Source organism: Polyodon spathula, chromosome 12 (assembly GCF_017654505.1).
Source record: "Polyodon spathula isolate WHYD16114869_AA chromosome 12, ASM1765450v1, whole genome shotgun sequence".
NCBI classification, from domain to species: Eukaryota; Metazoa; Chordata; class Actinopteri; order Acipenseriformes; family Polyodontidae; genus Polyodon; species Polyodon spathula.
The window spans coordinates 32948254-32974199 of record NC_054545.1 but is presented as its reverse complement, the minus strand read 5'-3'; the positions used below and the strand labels follow the sequence as shown (position 1 = coordinate 32974199).

Below are 25946 nucleotides of genomic sequence, written 5' to 3'. Positions count from 1 at the left end.
TAGAATTGCTGTAGACAATAGATGGTAGTTTCTACAGTCACATGGTGGCCATCATACTTCCTATTTAAATCCTTTGTATTTATGATTGTCTAAGTAATTGTCATAGCATAGCAGCATTTCTTTTGCAGTAGTATTACTGATTCATATTTTTGGTTTGGTGTTTTTGGGTGTTGTGCCGGGTATTTTAAAACATATACACATTTATAATGCAAACTAAAACAGTGTGATTAGAAAAACTTGATTATGCTTGGTTCTCATATTGCCCTTGAGTGTTTCACTTGAAAAGAATATTGAAATACTTGGGGACTTTGTATAAAATAAGCATGACCTTGTATTTTGCATATGGCAGTTTGGAATGTGGAGCACACATTGGAGATTTCTATGCATGTACTGTTAGCTGTAGGCTTTGAGAGCCAGGAATCTGATTACATGTTGACAGATTCTGGCAGTCATGCACTATCAAACTTTATAAACAACCCGTCCCTCGTCTCTCTCTCTCTGTCTCTCTCTCTCTCTCGCTCGCTCTCTCTCTCTCTCTCTGAGTGAGTGGTAGTTCTCCTTGATTAAACATATGTGCGATTAAGAACTATTTTGTTTTAAATGCTAATAATATAGATACAGTATTCCTGTAACTTGGATGCAGACCAGCTGAGTCACATTAAAGGGGTTTATTTGCTATGGAAGCACATTCTGCAGCAAAAGTGCATTCAAAAATGACATTGACAACAATGTTAGTTTAAACAAAGGTCTTAATTTGCATGCTTTATTTCCAAGTAGACTGTATTACTGTTTCACATCTAGGTCATTTCATCTTGGCAGTGTCTGCTGTGGGATGAAAGTATGTCACTGGCTTTGCATGTGCTTTTTTTCAAAACTGCCACTTGTGAGAACCAACATAGCAAATTATAGTGTTAGACTGGTATGATTTAGTATAAAAATCACATGGTGATACAAGGTAATAGTTTGGGGGTATTGACGAAATCAAGCCCTAAATTATGTATCTAAGTGGCACAACAGTTTTCTAAAGTTGATCCCACTTTCTAATTGAAATTAAAAATTTAAACTACTATCTGTCAGACCTCATTTGTCAGCATTAGCATTCTCCTACAGTGTGTATTTACCAGACTCAGACCTTTCACAATGCAATACACCATCTAAATGGAGAAATAACTGCAGGATGCCTTCTGGGGCCTAACTGATCAAACTGTGCTATGCCTGCTCTGTGCCATTTTCTTTAAAAGCACTGAAATCCTGAATCACTGAAATAACACTGGCTATAATTAGACTCACTAACATCTCTATAAGATGTTCAGCCACCTGTTTCAGAAATACATTTTGACCATTTTATAATTGATCATTTTACCTGATATCTTTGAGACAAAAAAAAACTAACTACTACGGTGTAACTTCCATACACATTTATCTACATGAATAAAACACTTCAAGTAGCTTTATTTTATAAGCTTGAAGCATGTGTTAACAATGTTTACTGTCAGGTTAATTGTGACGGAGCAGAGGCTCTGCACAGGTGTATGTGTGAGAGTTTGGTGGCTGGTGGCCATCTTGGTGAAGGAAGCTTGAATCAAGATGGCCACCCTTGCACAGCCACACGGCTTGGTTTCATTGTTTGATTGTTTGATTAATTGAGTGATTGCAGTTTGAATGGAAAACTGTGGAATGTGGCCAGGTGGTGATTGGATAATTGTTTGAATGTTTGAGGAGAGTGTGGGGGAGATGGTTCAGTGAAGATGAGTTGCCCAGTCTGAAAAGAAAGAAAGAAAGAAAGAAAGAAAGAAAGAAAGAAAGAAAGAAAGAAAGCGAACACAGGGATAGCCAAAGCTTGGGTGTTGTTTTTGGGTTTGTTTGTTTGAAGAGTTTTGTAGAGTTTTTGTTTAAACCTTTTCCATGCTACTGTGTTTGATTTGTTTTGTTGAATAAAAGTGTGCCAAAGTATTTTAACTGCAGTTCCGCTGATGACCAGCCTTGACTGCTCACCCGCCACTATGCCACACCAATCTTTTTAATAGAATTCACTAAATACATCACAGTCTTTCTATTATTCCAAATTCAAAAGAAGATTTTCATGATGTACGGTCACCCTTTTTAAGATGCTATCACCCAATATGTTTATTATTGATATGAAAGCAGTATCTAACTAAAACATAATACCCTTGCTATCTATCACATAATGCACCTGTGATATGTACTAAATTGCAAGCATTAAGGTTCAAATGAGTGTGTTGTCCTGTGTAGGAAAACCTATACAGTTATATTAGTTTATCTTATCATTTATGTAATGTAAGCTTTGTTCTGTAGGGTTATTTAATTAGGTGACATCATTTTCACCTTTTATTTTCCTGTAAATGTTTCCTGAGAGGTACATTTTTAAATTAATCTTATTAGCTTTTTAGTAATTAGTATTTAAAAAAGAAAATTATTCAATATAATCTTGCAATGTTTTCATTTTTTCTCCTCTCCTTGATATCTAATTGTACAACTACTGTGACCTCGGTAGCTTGCAGCTGCCCTATCTTCATAAGGATCTAAAAAACAATGCTTTGCGCTTTAAGAGATGTAACAAGGGCTGTCAGCCTGAGAGAATGGGAAGTGGGCATTGAAGTTAAAGCATGAATCCAGCCATTTACTGTACTTTCTTAATCCAATAACTATGACACAGCAGTTGCCCTAGGCTCCATGGCACAGTATGGCACAGCTCTTTCATATAGAAAGAGCTGATATTATATCAGGTGACATTTCAGAACATTTGAGTTCAAAAGAGCAAATGTATATAGTAACTAATTTATATCAGAAATATGCAAGAAAAATAACCAATAGTTTGTTGTTAATGGTGGAATTTATGGATATTGGGAATGATCTGGCCATTGGTGATTAACCCTAAAATACCCTTTCAACTCTCATATCATATTTTAAAAAAAGACACACAGTATGTTTCTAATGCTTTTGTCACTAACATGTGATGTTACCGGAACTGTTTACAACTTGTATGTCAGCACAATACTATGGGTGCTTGGGCGAGTATTTGTTTTTCACAATGTTTTGAGCTTTTGTTTCATTTAACCCCAAAAGAATGGATTAACTAGTTAATTAATGAATTAGTTACAGATGCTTTCAATGCCAAAAATATGACATTTGAGATATAACATGATGGCTTTATGCTAGGTATGTCTATTATGCCACTCAACCTTAACAGACTGACCTCATATAAATCCAATATTGATGCTGCTTTCTTAGCAATATATTGTATGCTGCTGGTTCGGTTGAATATTAATGGCATCTGTAGACTGCATGGCTCTCTTATGTAATATGCATGATGCTAAGAACAGAATGCTATGACAAAGAAATGCAAATCAGCTGCTGTGTTCTAAAAATATCCACTTTTAAAGTAGGGCATTTTAGAAAGGTACTGAATGTCATTTCTTATTGAATGTCAATGGCTTGCTGAACAAATCTAGGGTATTAATTCTGTTAATTAATTACTGATAGGAAAATATATGTTAAATTTCTGTTTGTTTCTTTTTTTGTGTTATCATATGTAGGCTGGTTATGGAGATTGTGATTATCATATACATACTGTATAGTTAATATATACAATATATTGTACTGCAATAAAAAAAAAAAAAAAAAAAAAAAAAAAAACAGGAATATAATAGAAATGTGTAAACAGCTTGTAGCATATATTTAATTATTCTATATTTAACCATGTCCATCTGTCACCTTCCCTTTCCTGATAAGACACAGCAAGGCATCTCCTCATCTTTATATAATAAGTGGTTATTTGGGTCAAGTGAAATTTGTCTGGTTTTTAATGAACAATCACACGAATTCTAACAGTATCTGTTTTTCTGACAGATGGTCTTTCCTCCTTCTTTTTTTATATATTGTCCATCTTTTCTTGCGTCTTCATTTTGCTTTGCTCCAGTCATCCTTTCTTCCTCATTCCCCTTTTTTGTGTTATAAGCTACGTTTTAGCAGAGTTTTTTCATTTTTTTTTCACAGCGTTTATTTTTTATTTAAAAAAATATTCTTTTTTTGGCTTCTTCTTTCTCTCTTAATTTTGCCTCGAGATCTTTGATCTGAAACATCAGAAACAGACTTTCTGAAGAAATTAAATCTGCTTTTAATAATGCACATAGTTTTAATTAAAGATCAAAGAACACTTTTACATGAATAGAATATAATTAAAATGTCATAGCTGGCATATACAAAATCTTTTAAGGAAAAATAGTACAGGCCTTTTCTTTTAGAATATCAAGTGTTTATGCGATAATATTGCTAGTTTCCATATCGCATTTTCTTTATCCCGAAAACCAAAACTAGCCATTTCCAAAAAAGGTTGGAGAGAAGTTTTGCAGGAGTAGGAGGGACCACCAAAAGCAACATGAAAACAGCTGTTGACCAATCCCCAGCTGGTATCTGTGACCTTTTGAAGGGGAGGAAACAAAGTGGTAATATGCAAAAAGACAGGCGAAGTGAATGTTATTAGTGAATGTTATACATACAACTACTACTACTAGTACTACTACTAGTATTAATAATAATAATAATAATAATAATAATAATAATAATAATAATAATAATAATAATAATAATAATAATAATCTACTTTTATTTTTATTGTGTAGACTATTGAACAATATGGACGCCAGTTTGAAAGAAACACACACACACACACACACACACACACACACACACACACACACACACACACACACACACACACACACACACACACACACACACACACACACACACCCTTGGCAATTACCTAATTTCCATCGCGCTGCATTGTTCTGTCACTTTTATGAAAGCATGTCAAATTGTTTTCATGATTTTTGTAATGTAGGATGTTTAGTGATTTTTTAAATTATTTTTTAATTTATTTAATTTTTTTTAAATTATTATTTTTGTTTTTTGTTCAAAGTTGACTATAAAATCCGGTCCTGCGAAAGTCTTGCGATGTGATTTATAGCTGGAATTGAGTAGATTTGGTCGGGTGATAGCAAACCACTCCCCCTTCTCAACCCACTTGTAGTCAACAAGAGATAGTTGCTTTCTGAAAGGCAAAAAGAGCTTGTTTTGGTTCTGAATGCTTTCACATCCTCATTCGTTAAATGCTAACTTTGTTTTGGTCTGGCCCTTAATGTTTACATCAGCTGGGATGTGTAGATCTCTTTGGTGAATAGTACTTTTTTTTTTTTACCAGCACATAGTGTAATAACAGATGGCAAAAGCAGATGACGCAGCAGTGAATGGGCATGCAGTAGACAGATTGAGCCATTGCCTGTCAATGGCATCATGCCAAGGCAAGACAAGGGTGGCGCATGTTCCCCACAGATTCCTTAAAGCAGAAAGTAAGCATGTGCAGGCTAGAGCCAATGTGGTCAACTGGTTCATCTGTAAGCAATTATTTTCTTCTTGTATAGTTCCAGCCTTCATCTGCTACACATCTAATTTAATTTGTGTGTGTGATATATATATATATATATATATATATATATATATATATATATATATATATATATATATATATATATATATATTAGTACTGTGCAAAAGTTTTAGGCAGGTGTGAAAAAATGCTGTAAAGTAAGAATGCTTTCAAAAATAGACATGTTAATAGATTATATTTATCAGTTAACAAAATGCAAAGTGAGTGAACAGAAGAAAAATCTACATCAAATCCATATTTGGTGTAACCACCCTTTGCCTTCAAAACAGCATCAACTCTTCTAGGTACACTTGCACAAAGTCAGGGATTTTGTAGGCATATAGTCAGGTGTATAATTAAACAATTATACCAAACAGGTGCTTATGATCATCAATTCAATATGTAGGTTGAAACACAATCATTATCTGAAACAGAAACAGCTGTGTAGGAGGAATAAAACTGGGTGAGGAACAACCAAACTCAGCTAACAAGGTGAAGTTGCTGAAGACAGTTTACTGTCAAAAGTCATACACCATGGCAAGACTGAGAACAGCAACAAGACACAAGGTAGTTATACTGCATCAGTAAGGTCTCTCCCAGGCAGAAATTTCAAGGCAGACAGGGGTTTCCAGATGTGCTGTCCAAACTCTTTTGAAGAAGCATAAAGAAACGGGCAACGTTGAGGACCGTAGACGCAGTGGTCGGCCAAGGAAACTTACTGCAGCAGATAACAAACACATCATGCTTACTTCCCTTCGCAATCGGAAGATGTCTAGCAGTGCCATCAGCTCAGAATTGGCAGAAAACAGTGGGACCCTGGTACACCCATCTACTGTCTGGAGAAGTCTGGTCAGAAGTGGCCTTCATGGAAGCCAAATAGCCATACCTACGACGTGGAAACAAGGCCAAGCAACTCAACTGTGCACAAAAACACAGGAACTGGGGTGCAGAAAAATGGCAGCAGGTGCTCTGGACTGATGAGTCAAAATTTGAAATATATGGCTGTAGCAGAAGACAGTTTGTTTGCTGAAGGGCTGGAGAGAGGTACACGAATGAGTGTCTGCAGGCAACAGTGAAGCATGGTGGAGATTCCTTGCAAGTTTGGGGTTGCATTTCTGCAAATGGAGTTGGGGATTTGGTCAGAATTAATGGTCTCCTCAATGCTGAGAAGTACAGGCAGATACTTATCCATCATGCAATACCATCAGGGAGGCATCTGATTGGCCCCAAATTTATTCTGCAGCATGACAACGACCCCAAACATACAGCGAAAATCATTAAGAACTATCTTCAGCGTGAAGAAGAACAAGGAGTCCTGGAAGTGATGGTATGGCCCCCACAGAGCCCTGATCTCAACATCATCGAGTCTGTCTGGGATTACATGAAGAGAGAGAAGCAACTGAGGCTGCCTAAATCCACAGAAGAACTGTGATTAGTTAGTTGTGTGTGGGCCAACCTACCTGCCGAGTTCCTTCAAAAACTGTGTGTAAGTGTACCTAGAAGAATTGATGCTGTTTTGAAGGCAAAGTGTGGTCACCCTAAATATGGATTTGATGTAGATTTTTCTTCTGTTCACTCACTTTGCATTTTGTTAATTGATAAATATAAACTGTTAACATGTCTACTTTTGAAAGCATTTTTACTTTACAGCATTTTTTCACACCTGCCTAAAACTTTTGGACAGTACTATATATATATATATATATATATATATATATATATATATATATATATATATATATATATATATATATATATATGTTTTTCATAATACATTTTAAACTATCTGTATCATCATGTACCAATGAAAATGATAAATTCACACCTCAACCACAAAGACACAAAACAGTAATAGAATTGCAAAGTATAAGTAAGTATAAGTAAAAAGTGCATCAGTGAACAGAAGATCTGGCTGGGAAAATCTTTTCTTTTATATTCTAGAAGAATACAATCTATTTATAGTGGATTCTTCAACAGTCTTGCTATTCACTGACCCACGTTCCACACATGTATTCAAATTCTCTTGATGACTTATGATGATTTCCTTTTTGCGTACCTGTCAAGAGATGTCTAACTGTCAGGTCATTATCTGAGCTGATAAACTGGAGTAGGTGTGTGTTGGGTGTTCTGCACAGCAGTACCTATTACTTAGCTCAGTCGCTGCCGTTTTGTGATCAGATATTAGCAGTAGCTGTATTGTTGCGTGTGAGTGTTCTTTTATGATTAGTGTTCTGAGGCTAACTACTTCCAGTCCATGACTTAATCATGTGTTTTATTTTCAGCATGTTCGTTTAAATAATTAAGGATCTTGTTGGAAAAGTCCTGTGAAGGACTGGAGCGGAAGAGCCAGGGTTTCCAATTTGTCTGCCAGGCTTAGCAATGGAACGCAGTCCGTATAATGATGCTTTTCAGGCTTAGAACCTGTGTTTTTCAAACAATGTTCCCACATGTTTTAAACATTACACTACACAGATGTTTAGGAAGTCATTTTAATGTTCAGTTTATTGGAGGATATATCTATTCGTTACTATGTCGGTATATCATAGGAAGTGGGGCAGCTATTTCCACTGTTGTATAATATATGTTTATATCAACAACAAATGCTTCTTTGTTGTTTCCATTAATTGACAAAAACAAATGAATATAATGGTTATTTCTATGTAATTTCCTTCAAGACACCAACAACAACACATTGATTAATTTCCATACAGTACTGAATTTACACCTTTCCATAAAATCATGTATTCCTTGAATCTTTGTGAATAATTGAATTGTGTGCAAAGCCACACATTTAATTTTTGGGGCTTCAACTGCAGGCTAAATGTAAGAAGTGCTAGCTGCCTGAATGCTAACTGTAAGATTGCAGCTCATGTTGAACAGAAGACAATGGGTGGGCTCAAGACGTACGTCGTCATGTGTCAAGCCAAATTGCTCCAAAGGTTTATAAATATGAGACCACCATTTGGGGTTTTAGGAACTTTAAAAACATTGACATTCCATGTCATTGGTTAGAAAACAAAAGGCGGTTTCAGAAGAGTTGTAATGTTTGTACGGGGAGCAGCTGAAGGATCAGCGATGTCACCGTTTAAATGGTCGTATGCAAAACCGTGAAAATGCTGAGCTTTTTCTTTAGTTGAAACAAACCAACTGAAGAGGAAAATGCACCGAACTCTTGGGCATTGAGTTGCATCATCAGTTATGCTAAAGCAGAAAAAAATCCCTAGGCATTTAATAATTGGATATACAAAACCATTATTTTTGGTTTGTGGTGTTAACTATAAAAGTTTGGGAGTACATAAGATATTTTTATATATTAAGTACAACATAATTGTGCTACCAGCACATATAAAAGACAATGTCAAAGTGCATTACCTTGTTTGTTATGAACATGTAATCTCATATAAAGACTTAGTGTTACATTCAATGTCTCAAGTTATTGAAAGTGCAATACTAAAAGCAATATTATACAGTCACAATGATTTTTAAACATTTTAACTTGTTAGCTTTTCCTATCTTTTTGTGAATCATTTCCTTGATTATATCATGTCATGATTTACTTTAGATGCAGTGATTGGAAAGAAAGTCAAAAGTGGGTGTGCATTTGGAATTGAAATCATTATGAGTATTCAGTATCAAAAAGTTTGTGACAAACACGCTCAACATAGTTTAAAAAAAGTTCTCAATGGGTGCTGAAACTTAGATAAGACCGGAATCAAATGAAAATTGAACAAGTCAGCACTCCTTAACATAGAATATTTTTATTTTAGTTTAAAACATGGTTAGGCAGGCGACAAAGGAAAAAAAAAAGGGAGAGCTGACTTGTTAAATTTTCATTTGATGATTATGAGTATTACCAGGATTTACAAAGTATTACAAAGGCACTGAATACATACTCTGTGGATTCAACATGTACACAGACACAGATTTGTACTTGTGGGCTGCAAATATATGGCAAGTAACAACGAAGTGTAATCATTTAGCAGGGATATTGCTGTGAGCCTCTACTTTATTTGCACTGTTTTTAGGATGCTGCCATTACAGAATGTGACAGGGCTGGAGCACTACACACGTGTATACAGTGTGTTCAATGTTTTGTTTGTTTTTCTTGTGTGGTTTTTGTCATAATAAGCCCCGTGCTCGGTGGAGTCTTGCTTATCGGCTGAGCGTGTTGACAGGGAAAGTGTGTTATAACATCACAAGGACAACTGCAACCAATCAAAACTACTTAGAAACAACTTACTTCCACCCATTCTGAATAGAAACACCCATTGCAATGGATCCTGGCCACATAGCCAACTTGATAATTCTGTGCCAGAACCAAAACTAATAGCACAGGAGTGCAGAGTCTAGCCGCACTAATGGCACTTTGAGCCCAGCAGTCCATTCTTTAACAATATTGAAACTGCGAAAGCCTGCTCTGAAATGAATTACTATTAAGTACTGATACACCACAACATCCCTCTGTGTTTTACAATCCAGAATTAATCAGCATCTTGCTATAAATGTCATTCATGTAGATTATGGGATGCACAATTTATTCCCATTATGATAAAGTATAATGTATTCTGATTAATGAACTTTGCCAAACATTAACTCGGTTCACTGAGTTATTTACTCGCAGCTGCTACTGACTTTCATTACTTTTATTTTCCAGTTCCTCGGTTAGCAGCATCCGTTAGCATTTCAGTGAAACACCATATGGTGCCCCATTATACATACATGTGGAAATAATTCATTGTAGGGATTTTGTAGATACATAAATAATTGAATATACATTTTGTAATGCCAGACTTATATTGAACATCTAACATATACAGGTATTTATAATCCCAGATCAGAAATCCACCAGAGTCGTTAACTCAATATGAACTGGAAACCAGTTATCAATCATTAAGTAGATTGCAAGACTGCTTAAAGCTAGATTTCTGTCAGCATAAAATAGTCATAGGTGGGTACAGTTGATTTTTTATAAATTATATTTATTGTTCTTCTGAGTGGATGTAGGCATTCCCAAATGGTTTATAGCTGAGTAAATAGTATACTATGTCATGTACTAATCTACTATCATGTATTATGTACTTTCCACGGTATATCATGTATTATGCATTTCTCTATTTTAAGTATTATGGATTTTCTTATATTTACTGCATCTTGTAACGCGCTTTGTGATGGTGTTCCACTATGAAAGGCACTATATAAAATAAAGATTGATTGATTGATTGATAAATGATTTAACTTATTCATCTTATAATGGCTGTATTTAAAAACCATGCCACTTACCGAATTGCCATAATAGTCACAATTTACTGGTATTGTGGTCTGGGTTTCTAAGTTTTAAGAAGACTAGTTTTACAGGCAATCATTGGCTTTCTGCTGATTTCTTAAAACGAAATAAAGCTATTTCCCCCTCAAATCAAGTAGCCACATTTATAATACAATTTATGGAGCTTCACTTGAAAGCTTGCGCTTTATGGAACATGGCTCACCATTTAATGAATGTAAATGGTTTACAGAATTGTCTAAAGTACAGCTAATCACTTTTAGATCTGTGATTTTATAATGAAGAATGTAATATGCATTCTTAACCAACGTCATCGGGGCTTAATTGCACTCAGAGTTCCAACATTGAGACAGTCTGATTTTAACATGAATGGATGAATTTTAATGAAAACTGATCAAGTTTGCCCTGATTATAAGATAATCAATTGTTGTTAAAAAAAAAGGGGGGGGGGGGGGGGGGGGGTCTGTTGCAAATTTCAGTACTATTACTGCAATATTACTGCATAATTCTTCCCATCTTCAGGAATTAAAAGAGGTAATCATTAAGGAATAGTCAAACACATTACAGATTCTATGTAGGCCACATTTGTTAATTGTTTCAACCACTGTGTATATTGTATCATGCTATCTAATATAAGCGGTACATACCGTGCAGCATGTCTGTACCATTGTAGGTGGACTGTATATTAGCAGTAAGCAATACAGTATGGTCAAGATGAATAAGGTGTTAAAAGCACCACTGATTGAGCTGTAAATCACTCTCATCCAATTCATTAGTAGCATATTTTATCACTGACAGTCACAACCATCATGTTACATTTCTATATGTTAAGTGTTGAGATTCCCATCTTGTGAAGCAGACTGAAAAGACACCCTGACCCTGTGTGCTCTCACATTAAATTTTAAAACATTAGATTTCACAAGTCAGCCTTCCTGTCATATGTTGCATAAATTCTTCTCAAATAAATTATACTGAGCAAGAGCATTTTAAAAGGTTATACTGTGAGGTTATATTTTTTAAAAATATAGATGCTACTTTTTGGTTTGATTTAAAAAAAAAAAACAAAAAAAACTAGGTTTGTATTTTTTAACCTTCTTTATAAATTACAAAAAGAAAGGTAAAACACTTTTTTATTATTTTATTCGATTGTATAATTATGTTAATATGATTATTAGATTAAATGTGTTAATAATAATTACAATATTTATATGCAATGTTTTTTTTTTTTTTTCCTAGTGAAGCTGAATAATATTTCTGATGGTAACATATGTATATCTTATACTGGAATCTGCATAGATATTAGTAATGGCAGTCTGAAAGCAGCAAAGATTGCTCTCTTGTGTGGTATAGACAGGTCATAACGCACTTTTCCAGTAAAAAAAGCATACTGTAGATCAGTGGTGCTCAACTCTGGCCCTCAAGATCTAATCCAGTCCAGGTTTTTACTCCAAACAAGTTCTAATGTAGTTAATTGAAGCTGCTAAGAGGCAATTAACTAATTTAGAACCTATTTGGAATAAAGACCAAGACTGGAATTAATCTTGAGGGCCAGAGTTCAGTACCACAGCTGTAAACTCTTCAAAATCCAATTTATTTACTGCTTTGTTTTAACAAACTTTATCGGTTTTGCAAAAAAAAAAAAAAAAAATAGTGGCTATTTTCATAAGCAGGTGGTATATGATAAGATTTAAAAACACAGAAGAAATAAAGCCACCATTCCACTGCTTTTTAGAGTTTGTTTTTTTCCACTTGATTGATTCTCTTTTGTGTGCAAAAGTAGGTTCTTAGTCCTCAAAGTCAGAGAACGCATCAGATATTCTCTTGGAAGTTTTCTCATACAAAATGTATTGAACTCCCACAGCAGTAAACTGCAATGCAAATGAGAGTTCTTGTCAGTTTTAGCAAGCCTGTCACTGTCAGGACAGCCATCATAAATACTTATCTAAGAATCTTTATTTTTTTATTTTTTTTACTACTGTCATTTCAGATCTTGACAATGTATTTATTTTCTCATAGATTGGAGTTAACTTATTTATTATTATTATTATTATTATTATTATTATTATTATTATTATTATTATTATTATTCCATTACATTGAAAGTCTTGGCCCAGAAGATTGGCAAGAAGACGGTTCTTTCCAACTAACATAAACGTTATCGACACTTTCATTAACCGACACGTGGTGTTTTCCACAAAATTACTAGGGTGATATATATATATATATATATAATATATATATATATCTATATATTATATATATATATATATATATATATATTATATATAGTCTATTGGGGTTTGGAGTACATTGATATTCCTTATTATAAGATATCTTCCATTTGTTTAATAGTCTGGCAAACAACAATAGTCTGTATTTGACCACTGCACAGTGTCTACCACCTGCTGTGATGCTAAGCTGTAGCCAGCTGAGATGCAACATGAACAGACTCTTTGATGATAACACCCTCTCTAGCACAAATGAGAGTTTTTCTTTCATAACCTATATCAAAAAGCTTTAAGGACCTGTACAAGGATCATTTTAGCTTTCTGATGAGTTTTATATTTCCAACACATCCACATCAGTATTTGAAGTGTCTGGCAAGCTGAACCTGATCACGGGTGACTGGTTGTTCAACATGTATTTTGAGGTATATAGCCCACATGGTAGCCAGTTTGGAAGTACATGCATTGTCATTCGCAGCATGCTCAGGAATCCTCATAAGGAAGGGTGATAGAACAGAGAAAGAGAATGCAGCATGTTTCGATTGTTTGTCACTCATTCACATTTTATTTTCCTCTGTCACTTGACTGTGCCATTCTCTGACATTGAAATAACCTGCCTTAGTTGTGAGATTGTGAGAATGGATTTCAATCAGCTTTACAGGCATACCAGTTGATGTGATGGCTGGCATTCTCAATTGTAAATGCCAGATCAATCTTTAATTGCTTGGTTGCAAGGTTTATTCCACATGTAAAATCTAGAAAGGCAAATATGCTGTCAAGAAAGATAAGTAACCATTTGCTTAGCCAAAATATCACATAAGGGTTGTTTACATCCATTCTCATAAGTGAACTAAATATAGCACTTTATGTACCTTCATGGAATATTCTGTTAATAAAACAAGAATAATGTATTTAAAAAGTTTAAACTTAAATACATGATATTGCTTTCCTGACAACAACTGTCTAAAATTGAAGCCGATGATGTAATGATAGATTCTAAAATGACATCTGTTAAAAAATCTTTCAAAACTTGTTTAAATGTATATATTTTAAAAGCATGTTTTATATATATATATATATATATATATATATATATATATATATATATATATATATAAATAGTTTGGGTTGGTATGGGGATGGTTAAGGCTGGTTCATACTTAAGGTTTGTGAGTACAGGGAGGCTGTCATGTGATGTGCCCAGCTACATTTGAGAAACATTCCAATATGGTGATCAGTCTCCCTTAAGCTGAGGGAACACAAAGTCACCTTTTCAAGAACAGTGGCTATAAACCTGGTTCCAGGAGATTTAGTTTGAGGCCACTTTATTGTAACAAATCCCAAGTCTGCCCTGGCGTGCCATGCAGTGGCCTGAAACTTAGTCTCCTGAAAGCAGGTTCCAAGCCACCAAGGGGACTTCGTGTTCCCTCAGCTTTAGATCACCCTAAAATCGTCTTGAGAAATAATTTCCTGATTAAAACAGACTTACTTTCTCTTCTTCACAGAGTATGTAATGCAGTATATACATATATTTTATTTCATTGTTTCCCATATTGTAGAAAGAGACAAATAAAAGCCCACAAGCACAGGGGCCTGTTTGAATGCAGAAACCAAAGTTGTTACCATTGACCTAGGAATCCACTGTTCTGCTTATTCGGACCACAGGAAACACCACTTACAGACATATCTTCTTTGATTAGGAAAGACGATCTGAATTTTTAAAGAACAATTTCCATTTTATGTCAGCCTTAAGTAGTGCACTTCTTGGCACAGGTTTGCTTGTCCAGTTAATTTCGATTGAAACTTAAACTCTTATTCTCTAAAAGGGCAATAGATCTTTAAAAGCGTTTATTTGATTTAAAAAGACATTCTTCAAGTTAAATGTGATTTCAGACTGTATATAATACTTCTTGGAACTGGATGACATCCATTTAACTCTCTGCAAAGCCGCCTATTAAGTGTTCAAATGGTTTTGAAAGGACACATGATCATTCTTCAGTGACTGTTGCCTCTTTTGGGTGCAAAAAATTATAGAGAGTAAACATCTGCAGCGATGTTGGTTCTCCAGGAATCACAACTCTCTAACTGACTGAGATGCCTTTTTTATACACATATTGCAGGTGTTTCAATTTTTTTCTCCCATTCTGTTTTGAGTCCTGTCCTTCCCACATTGTATTTCCCAAAGGAAATAGGTCTTGTAATACTGGACAGAAACAAACGTTGAACAGTATTTGTGTTTGTGTTAAAGGTATTCAAAGAAAATGGTAGCAGTTGGTCTTAATCCCAGTAGGTGTAATTGCCATACATTAGAGTATCAGCCATCTGTCTTTTAGCTGGCATGACTTTTGTTTATGGTTGGTTGGTGTGATAGGGAAGATCACCAGAAAGGGTATTTGGTTCTAAAATGAGGACTGTGACCCTTAGCCAAATGCATTAATGAAAAGCTGCCTGCCAGAAAAGTGAAGATGGAGGTCATTCCCAGTTCACAGTGGAAAATGTAGAAAATACATGAAAGAAATCCCTGCTGGTCAGACTGTCAATGAGATCTGAGCTAGCTTGTCACAGATCAGCTATGAGTAGTGACTGGTGGTGGACTTCAGGGGTTCTGAGCCAAATTGGAGCCCATCCTGTTTCATTTTTTAAAACAATAGTCATGAACTTTATTTGAACACCCTTGAGGCTTTTCATATCCATTATGTGTCCACCATTAGCTTGGCAATTTACTATGGATGAAGATTACAAACATTGATAAAACTGGCAACCACCAAAGAGTTTAACAAAAGGGAAATCCAGAGCAAAATTTCAATATGAAAAGCCTTGTTAAAATCCACTTACAGGATTTATAAAAAGCTGTTTGAGCCAGTTATAGTAGGGTTGCAACCATGCAAGGGAAATAGGTTCACTCTTACAAAATAGTAACATTGAAGGAGATCTAGCTTGTTTTTACATCTAATAAGTAATCTAATATAATGTAATACTTTATGCAAAGTTTGACCGACTGATACATTTCATAGGTTTCCCAGGTTAATAAACTATATTATATGACACAAGAGGTATTGTTTTGGTTTTCATCATACGACATTAATCTTCCTGCTTACATAACTGTACTATCATTTTTCTGTTTGCATATAAAATATAATATAAAGCATATGTGGCATAGATACATCCAGCAATTACCCCTACAACTGAGCACTTGAGGGCTACAGAACCCACATCAGTGGCATTGTATCATATTTTTTTTTCTAATGGGTCTAAATAAAAAAAGCATTTGGAATAAACTTTGAACTTGTGAAATAATTGATATGTGCACTCAGCTACAGTTTAAAATGACAGCGGAAATACATATTCTCAACAAGCTCCTTTCAATCCCACAGTCTTAAGCATATATACCTATTTAGAGAGATGTTTGTCAAAAGGAATGCATGCCTAATACTTACTAAGAACGGATATTGGAGATGGGCAGCGTTGCATTGCATATTCCTCTATCTGTCATGGTCTGCATGGAAAATGCTGTTACAGTAACAGACTAATAGGAGACTCAACTGGTTTCATCATTCTTTCATCATGTCTTTTAAGAGCATCAGTCATATAAAACATATATCTTTTTTTGCCATGAGTTTAAATTAATTTATTGTGACTAATGAATTATAGTACATTTTTGTTTCTCCTGAGAAGCAACAACTATTTTATTCCATCATTGTGTGAAAGAGAAATCCATCATTGGCAAAGAGTATACAGTTGACACAGTTAGACTTTAAGAGACAGTAACCAACGTTTTATGATCCAACCATCTTTATTATAGTAACCTATACTATCTCAGCCAATAAAACTTAATGTAACATATTCCCGACTGGCTGATACCTGCTTAGCTATAGCTCAGATTCAAACTACCAGAACAAGACAATCCTCACATTTAACAAAATAAATTATACACAAGGAAGGGAATGCTTTGATCATCTACTGTCACCAAAGTCATTTACTTAGTGTCAGGTATCATTGCTTAATTAGTGACAGCAACTCAAGACTTCAGTACATTTACAATTTTGAGGTTTCTGTGGTAGTAATGTGCAAGACAGGGAACTGTATGAATCTAATAAATACCTACTGTATTGATTAAAAACGATATCATCCATGTTGCTTACAGAGCTATTGTGCTCAGCACTGTGTAAGATGTTAAAGTGCATCTTGTTTGCATGACAGCTTGTATTTTGGATATTTTAAAATGTATTAAGACAACAATAGTTTTGACAGCCCTTTAAATTCTGGGTATTTGAAACATCTTGACAACCCTCTGCATACAGATTGCTTGGCGGAGACCCCATCTGGTTAAAGTATCACAGAGCACCCTGCGGTGTTTAGATGAAATGTGTTCCTTTATCTTTGCTGAATCCCATGTTGTCTGTATCACAGTAATTTCATTGTTTTAGAACATAATTCTGATTGTTTTTATATATTTATTCACACTTCAGGTGTCCTAGATCAGCAGAGCAACACATTTCTCAACATTTACCTCAACAAATTCTGTTATTATTACCATAGCGTATCAGTTTCCATCCAGCAGAAATGCCACAGTGACTGATTAGCAATGCCGAATGTTGCATTGGAATTATAAAGCATTTCTGAAACTACCTGCTTATATACCACCAATTTAAAATATCCTTATTAATATTCTCAGTGCATCTGTTTTGTATGGGTCCATTTTATTCCATGCAATCACTTAGTTTGGAGTCCATGAAAGCTATTTATAACTGGGTTTTGAATAAATAAATACTTTCAAGGACTCTAACCTTAAGTGATCTGAAGGATTTTTTTTTTTTAATTCACGGCAAACAAAACTAGATTTCCCTTAAGTATGAGCAACAGAAAGGATACAATGCAGTACTACTTCTCATTGCTGACCTATTCTCTTTTTATTTCAGGACTATACACTGACAATGTATTTCCAGCAAGCATGGAGAGATAAACGGCTGTCATATTCTGAGATTCCTCTGAATCTAACTTTGGATAACCGAGTTGCTGATCAGCTTTGGGTCCCTGATACCTACTTCCTGAATGACAAGAAGTCATTTGTACATGGGGTCACAGTTAAAAATCGAATGATACGCCTGCATCCTGATGGGACAGTCCTTTATGGGTTAAGGTAAATGTTTATTTTTTGTTTTTAGTGCCTGTTCATAGTGAATTAATATTAGGGTAGGATTTCATATAAGTACAGTAAGGGTGGAATTGATTTTTTATTGCAGAAGAAATTCATGAAGAAATCATACATTAATTAATATGTATTTATAGCTGATTTACTAACAATTTATCTGTTAGCCCTAGGATTCATTTTTAACTATGGAGCTGCACACTTTACAGCAGCTGTTAAAAAGTACAAAAAACAAAGACTATGATAAGTGTGTGCAACGTTGTATTACTCACACTGCATAAAATGACAAGCAACTAAACAAAAGATCTTCATCACAGATGTTTGTTTAGTGTTTTTGGTACGTTAAACATTGCTGTTAAGATAGTGGGGCCATAGTCAAAATAGGGAACATGCTATTGTGATTTCAGCACAGTATTAAAACATGCAGCGTATCCAAGTTCTAACAGGCAGCTACTTTTAATAAAAAGAAAATCATGTTGAAAACTGTGCTATTTGTGAAACGATCTTGATTGTTAATGCTTTCTAAAGTTCATTATCCTTCCTCTCTGCTGAAAGCGTGTATACATATATATATATATATATATATATATATATATATATATATATATATATATATATATATATATATATATATATATATATATATATTGCTTGATGCTCTGCCAGTAGTTTGTTTTATATTCTGCATAATCTATACATACTTAACTGTCTAGAGTGAGCAGGGCACAATATAATTGAATCCTTCTATTACAAGCAGATTGCCCTGAGCTGGGGGGGGTGTGTAGTTTCAAAGTAACTTAACAGAGCCTGATAAAATGCCAAGCAAAATACGTTTCTAATAAAGCTGCTGTGAGTTTAATATTATTTTTAGTGTAACGATGAAAGAAACAAATACATAAATATAAATAGTAGTTTAGTAGTTCAATAATCTTGGAAGAGCCAAATAAGTGTGACATTTCTAAAATCAAATTATACAGTATCTACCCAGATAGAAAAACATGGTATTGTTTAAATACATTAGGATTACTTTCAGTGAAATGTTTACTTCTGATTATTAGCCAAGTTCATTATTAGGCCAGTCTCTAATCCGTTTATCCATCACGTAGCAATCAAAACAGCAACTCAGTAGATGATCAGCTTTCTCTGAATTATCAAAAACCTGATTCGTCAAAACCCTGGATTATCCAAATAAATGTCCTGTTTCCAAGCTTTACAGTGCAGTTTACAATAGCAAAGGAATGGAACTTTAGTTATACCTAGACTGAAATGTCTGTCAAGGAGTGGAACATGAACACCCAACACGGGGAACCTTCTAGAATTCTGCCCTGGTGAAATTCCATCTATCCTGGTCCGATGAATTCAGTTCCCTCGGCATATTTTTAACTAGATAAGTATGGGTGATATCAGCTCTGAACAAATAACACCTAACCTGTCTGTGCACTAGAGTATTTAACACTTTAATACTCAGTAGCTACATAGATGTATGTGAACTTCACATGTAATGCTGCTAAGCAGCACTGTAAAACAAGGATGGACTAAAGTAGATGTTCCTCACAATACAGGCAAGCAAAACATAGATGTTTGTCCTTTTTGACTTGTGATCTGGGTTTAGGACCCTGCCTGTTGAGTCACCTTTGTATACATGAAGCCAGGTAATGTGCATTTTATAAATATATAAAGTACTATACATGCAGTTGTCAAGATTACATAATAATTTGCTGGGGTTCATGTTCAACTAGTGGACCCCTACTGTTTTGATGGTTAGATTGTTTACAGTTGTAAGTATGCCTAGATTAATCTTCATGACTGAATAAGAAGTACCCACATCGTGCCTAAAATCAGATTTTGTAGCAGTGGATTGTATGTGCTCTAAAATGTGTAAGCCTGTTCTTTTGCAGGGCTCCTTCCACTGTATTTTGTCGTCTTTAGTGAATTTTATGAGGGTCATCCCTGGAGGGAAACAGGAGTAGGTTTGATACACATATAAAGGTTGGCAGTATTTTGATCTGACACTGCTTGAATAATTAAAATAGACCCCATGACTTTGCTGCAAGGCCCAAGTTGCACAGACATAGGCGGTTTCTCTTATAACTTGAATAGCTTTTACTTTCCCAATGGCACAACAGCATTTTCCTGGTGTAAACAGTTAAGATGGAAATAAAAAAGGGAACAATACATTGACTAATGCATGCCTAGCACATGAATGTATGTGCGTTTAACTGATCTCTTACTGTTTCCAATTTACATCACCTCTGGACTTTGTTAACTGCATTCATGTGGGAACTTCATTACTTATTAAATTCTAGGTTAAAATTGCCTGCTTCGTAAGTTAGTTTCTGTGCCTGTTTCCGTTTAGAACAAAAGGAGCTGATGCCACAATGTGTTTGTTTAACGAGTCACACTTAAGATGTTGAATCAGATAATTGCCTGGCAACATCGTGATTCAGTTCTGGACATACACTATTATGTAGCATTTGATGCTGTGGACACATTAACTCCAAGCACTTGGGGGCATTAGCTTCTGCAGCACTGTCAAGGTTAGGATAATTGTTTTCTTTCCCTTATCAGTCCTCTAGTCAGTTCTCCGTTATTACTTCCCGACCGCTCGCTTTGAAGATAGTTTGTCTAAACATGCAGGTCATTTAAATGTGTGCATGTTCATTGTAGAAGCTAAATAAATTAATGGTGAAAGCCTTAAGTGAGAGCTCCAGATTTTATTAAAAAAAAAAAAAGTTTTTAAAATTGTTTTGCTGCTATTCAAATATTCTATTACTCTTGTTTCAGCTCAAAGTCAACTACCTAGTATTAGATAGAAGACCACTCTAATATAAAATATGAAAACTATGCTATCAATCTGGGTTCAAGAAACAGATACATTGTAAGCCAGGATATGGTAATAACTGGGTAATAACCAACATTTTCTGCAATTAAATAGTAAATACTGGTGGAGCATGTGTGGAATTACATCAAGGTAGAATTACACATATGTTACCATGAAAGAGCAAAAAAACCGTTTGCAGTTACCAAGTTATTACAATGTAATTACACAGCTCTTAATTCCCTGTACTAGACGATGGTGCCAGTGTGCTTAAAATGCAAAACTCTCTTTTAATTCAAATTGTTATGAGCACCCTCCAAAGCCTCTAAATCAAACATTTCAGTTGAATTCTGACTTGATAACTTTGAGGAATTTTACAAACCTTTCTGTAAGGGCAGTAATATAAGGGTGAACTTAATTCCATGTAAGTTTCTATGGAGTTGGCTTCTCTTCTGCCGGTAGTAGCTACTGGAGGGGATGCAGCATTAAAAAAAACGCCATCCTGTGTGGCAGACCTTTTCACAGGACATTTGTAGATGTCCTAATTCTGTACAGGCACTGCTGTCAGACACAGCAAGACCTTATGCCTTTATTTGGAGTATTGAAGGCACTTGCATTGGCAGTCCTCATTATTTGATGTTCATGCATCATTTTGGTCAAAAAATATCATGTTTTATATCATGTTAAGATACAGCTTAATGGATGATTGCATCATTAATGTTCATAATCTATATTCTTTTCACATACTGCGGTCGCTGAACAAGCTTCAAGATTTTAGGTGATGTAGAAAAGAACAGGATTACAACAGTGAGGCCATCTGTTTGATAGTGTTTGATCAGTCTGACTGTGTTGTGATGATAAACAACAGTCTTCAACTCGGCAAATACCTTTGTAAAGACCTGCAGATAATAATGGTCCCACCTTTGTGGATTTAAACACAATTACATTTATAACATCTTTACTACTACTACTGCTACTACTACTACTACTACTACTACTAATAATAATAATAATAATAATAATAATAATAATAATAATAATAATAATAATACATCATAGGCTCTTTAAGGTAAGGTCTTGAGCCCTGTAAATATTTTGAGCAGCAAGTTACAAGGAGCCTTGAGTGATGGTAATGCCAATTCCCGGTCTCACAGTGTATATCAAAAAAGGTAACCTTTGTATATTAGGCTCCTTCTGTAACCTGTTGGCAACAGTGCAATAGTGTCTCATCATTAAATTAAACTTTCAAGAGTGTCAAGGTGGCACTGCTTGAGGTTTATAATTTTAAAAGCATATGAAATTAATTACATAGTGAGTTCCATGCACATCGCCAGCTTTCCATCGCTGGCAGTAGTTATCTCTGTAGGTGGTCGGCTGTGCCTGGCTGTTTAGTAAACCAACCCATTAGCAACCTGTTATAGAAACCTAACCCATAGTCCTGTCTATTTACTCTGTTTTGCATGTCTAGTTATGTTTTTATCCCCAGGGCCAGAAAGTTGTTATTATTCTTTACCTGGTCTCCGTTTGTTGCATGTGAATATTACTTTTAGCTTCAGGTATCATGCAGATTACCAGTTAAGCACAAAACAAATATTCTAGATTTCATTATAAATCTAACCTATCAGAAACACCTAACTAAAATATAAAGCTTTTTAGAAGTATTGCATTGTATCCTTGAGGAAAAGGATCTTTTGCTTTGAAATGTAAGCTTTTAACATGAGTTGTTCCTTATGTCATTCATTGCACTTGTTGTTTAAAATGTTTCCATATCCTCTTAAATTAGAAGGCTTAAAAGCAGGATAGCGTGCTTGATATAATTTTATGTATTTATTAATGCACATACTAAATACATATAAAGCATATGCACCTTTTTTGGAATTTAAGTAGCACTTTGTTGTCTTCTTAGACCATAATAATAACCATGTTTTTAATATTTCACAAAATAAATATATAATGCAAAGAATAGGTTATTTTGGTTCAGTATATTTCCATTTTCGTAGACTTACAATGTCATAAACATCAAAGATGTTTTGATGCTTAGAAGACTAGGCTGCTGGATTATTTATGCTACTATTTTCACTACAAAATCCTTCTTTTGGCATCAAGGTTGAACTGAAAGTAATTCATAATTGGGCAACTAAAACGAAGCAAATCAGTGCTGAAACAATAGTTGAATGTAGAACAGTTAAAATATTTCTATGTGCATTTCACATATTAACAGCAACAAGATCCAGTTTTAAAAGCAATATGTGATCTTAAATGAATGAGTCAATTTTGACTTGGGATGGTGCAGCTTCCTCGTTAGAAAAAAAAAAAGTACTGTGCCATTAAGAAAGCATGTACCTTCTGCTAGACACAACCAGGTCAATGTGTTGCTGTTTCTGCCAATTTGCTCCGTGGTTAAACACTTCACAATCAGAAGCCATTTCACCTGGAGCTGATACTGCAAAGTAAAAAGAAAGGTTAGCAACAGTACAAAATACAGTAAAAAAACAAAAAAAACACTTGGACATAGTTCGCTTGCTTTTCAGCCAATGCTGCATTAATTCCATTTTAAACTGCAATCCTATTTCAACTCTCCATATGATGAACTCCCTGCAGTATCCATTCAGCTTCTCCTCCAGGGTGTTTGTTGTCTCATCTGACCGTGCTCAAGTTCCTGACAGCTGTTACTGATTCTGACCCCTGCTTGTGAGGCACTGGGGTACAAGCGCTAGTGCAAGATTGCTCGCTCAGGGAGTGCATGCTCACCAGTTCAGATTTATTCCAGGTGGAAGCTTCAGCTATTCCTGGTGGTTTCCTCCTTTATAAGGTTATTGGTGGCCTAAGGCATCTTCAGATTTCATTCTCAAAGCTATCAATTTCTCCAAGGAGACAGTTAAGGAAAGTACATTGAACCACCTACAGTGCATTCTCATTGTTATAACAGTACTTGGAGGAGGGTGATCAGCTCTGACATGACTTATATCTTCTTCTTAATCAACTGTACCTGCTGTACTGTGTGGGTGCTGCAGTCGCAGACCCCACAGCTCGGGTGTGACAGCTACTCTGGTAATTGATAATAATTATGCTGATTGTTATATCATAGTGCATGAGGTGAAACAAAGACAGCAGGCATTTTTAACATTTAGCTGAATTACCAGAAGATAATTTCTATTTATAAAATGTCCTAAGACTTCACATAAACATTACTTAAGCAGAAACAAAACCTCCTATATTATAGTGACAATGAAAATAACATAAGAACATATTTTAAACTTCCATAACTATTGGTGATTTCAAATTTGTTATCTAGTCCACCAAGGTTAGTTGTGAACATCAGTTGATCTGTATTCTGGGTTATACAGGTTTTACATTGATTGGGATGTCATTATGATAAATAGGTTGATACTTTTCTATCACGATGGGCCAGACTTAAAGGGGAAGTGCTTTTATAATACATCGATAATACGTTACATGTTGTGGAAATCAGAGATGATGTCTGAACTGAATATTAGATGGATGTACCGATTTGAAAAATTCTGTGTCATCTGCATTTGGAGAACAACTAAGTTATTTTTGCCCATACTGCAGTGAACACAAAGGCCACCACATTTGTTTGTCATGGCTGTAGCATTTGTTAAAACTTTCTGGGCCCCGTTCTGGTATTTTAAGCATCAGTAGCTCACCAGATTGTCATTTACAATAAAGGTGCAGTGTCCCTTTGGGACCTGGACTTAGACTCACATGAAGTCACTTTGAAGTGGAATGCATTCTTATAATCTACATTATTAAATACAACCGTATGCCGCATGTGGGGAGCTTGAGAACGTTACCACAGGGAAAATATGTGGAACAGTGGGATTCCTTAAACGAGTCTTATTGAATATCTATTCTATTTGTCCAATTAAATCTCTCTCCCAGACAAGATTGGAATGCATTGGATTGGATGCTATCTATCATGCAATCCAATCCAGTCTAACCTTATCCCATTATTTCAGTGGAAAGGAAATGCCTTTTGTTTAATCTTAGTCTTGTATTTCTGCTTTGATGGGCCAGTCGGATTAATAAAGCAAGAAGTACTGGGATGTGTAGGTTTTATAAACAAAAAACGTATGCAGGCCTTGAGAGCTATACATGTCTCTAAAGGCACAGTTATAAATACTTCATGGAGCTTAGATATTTCCACTTTGACTACCCCGAAAGTATTTAAATATACCATAGTTATACCTCAACATTATTTACAGGTAAATCAGGTTTGATTGTCAAAAATGGTGTCAGTTTGTCAAAAATGTATTGTTGTTTAAAGACACAGTATTGTTTTTTTTTTCCATTGACCTACAGTAAACCACAGAAATCTTGTTTGGAGATGTGTTGCCTTTCTTTGCCATAGTAACTGTAACAAAAAACCAATGTGATAGTTTGTGCCTTTTTAATTCAATTAACTTATAAATTGTATATATGTTGAAACCAGCAATGTATAGTTGAATCAAGTACCATAACATTTCTGATGTTTTAAATTTGTATATGTGGCAGGTATATACCTTATAAAATATAATTTATTTATAATAGTATGGTGATGAGATTCTGAAGGGAGGACTGTAGGTTGCTGGTTGACAAGGTGATTTATAGAAGCCATGAACTAGGACATGGATTTGATTTTGTGTTTGAATCCTCTCCATGCCCACACAATGTACATTGTGAAAGGCTCAGTAAAGACTGTTTATTTATCAGACTGTATTGAGCTGTTTTGAAATGGGTTCTTGTGTTTCACAGATTGTCATATAATCGCTTTTGATTGAAATGGTAGGTACTGCTTCCACGCTGTGAGACCCCAGAGAAACGGTATTGCTACCACATCTGCCAAGAAGAAGACTCTGAATTCTGTTGGAATTGTGTTATTAAAAATAATAGTTACAAATCATATGGGAAATCAGTAAGAGAAGAGTTCATAAAAGTATTTGTTGGTATGGTTTATCTTACTGAACTAAGAGGCAATACATTATGTAAAATGGCTTTACAGATCTCTTACTGCATACTTAACA

At 35.0% G+C, this 25946-nt stretch overlaps 1 protein-coding gene across 3 annotated transcripts in view; it reads left to right on the top strand.

The window, feature by feature from the left end:
• LOC121324722 (gamma-aminobutyric acid receptor subunit beta-2) overlaps nucleotides 1-25946 on the top strand; it is a 53073-nt gene that overhangs the window by 8370 nt on the left and 18757 nt on the right. For all 3 annotated transcript variants that reach the window (XM_041266859.1, XM_041266858.1, XM_041266860.1), the window contains one exon: nucleotides 17875-18095. In XM_041266859.1, the coding sequence (XP_041122793.1) occupies nucleotides 17875-18095 (221 nt within the window). The remainder of the gene's footprint in view (nucleotides 1-17874; nucleotides 18096-25946) is intronic.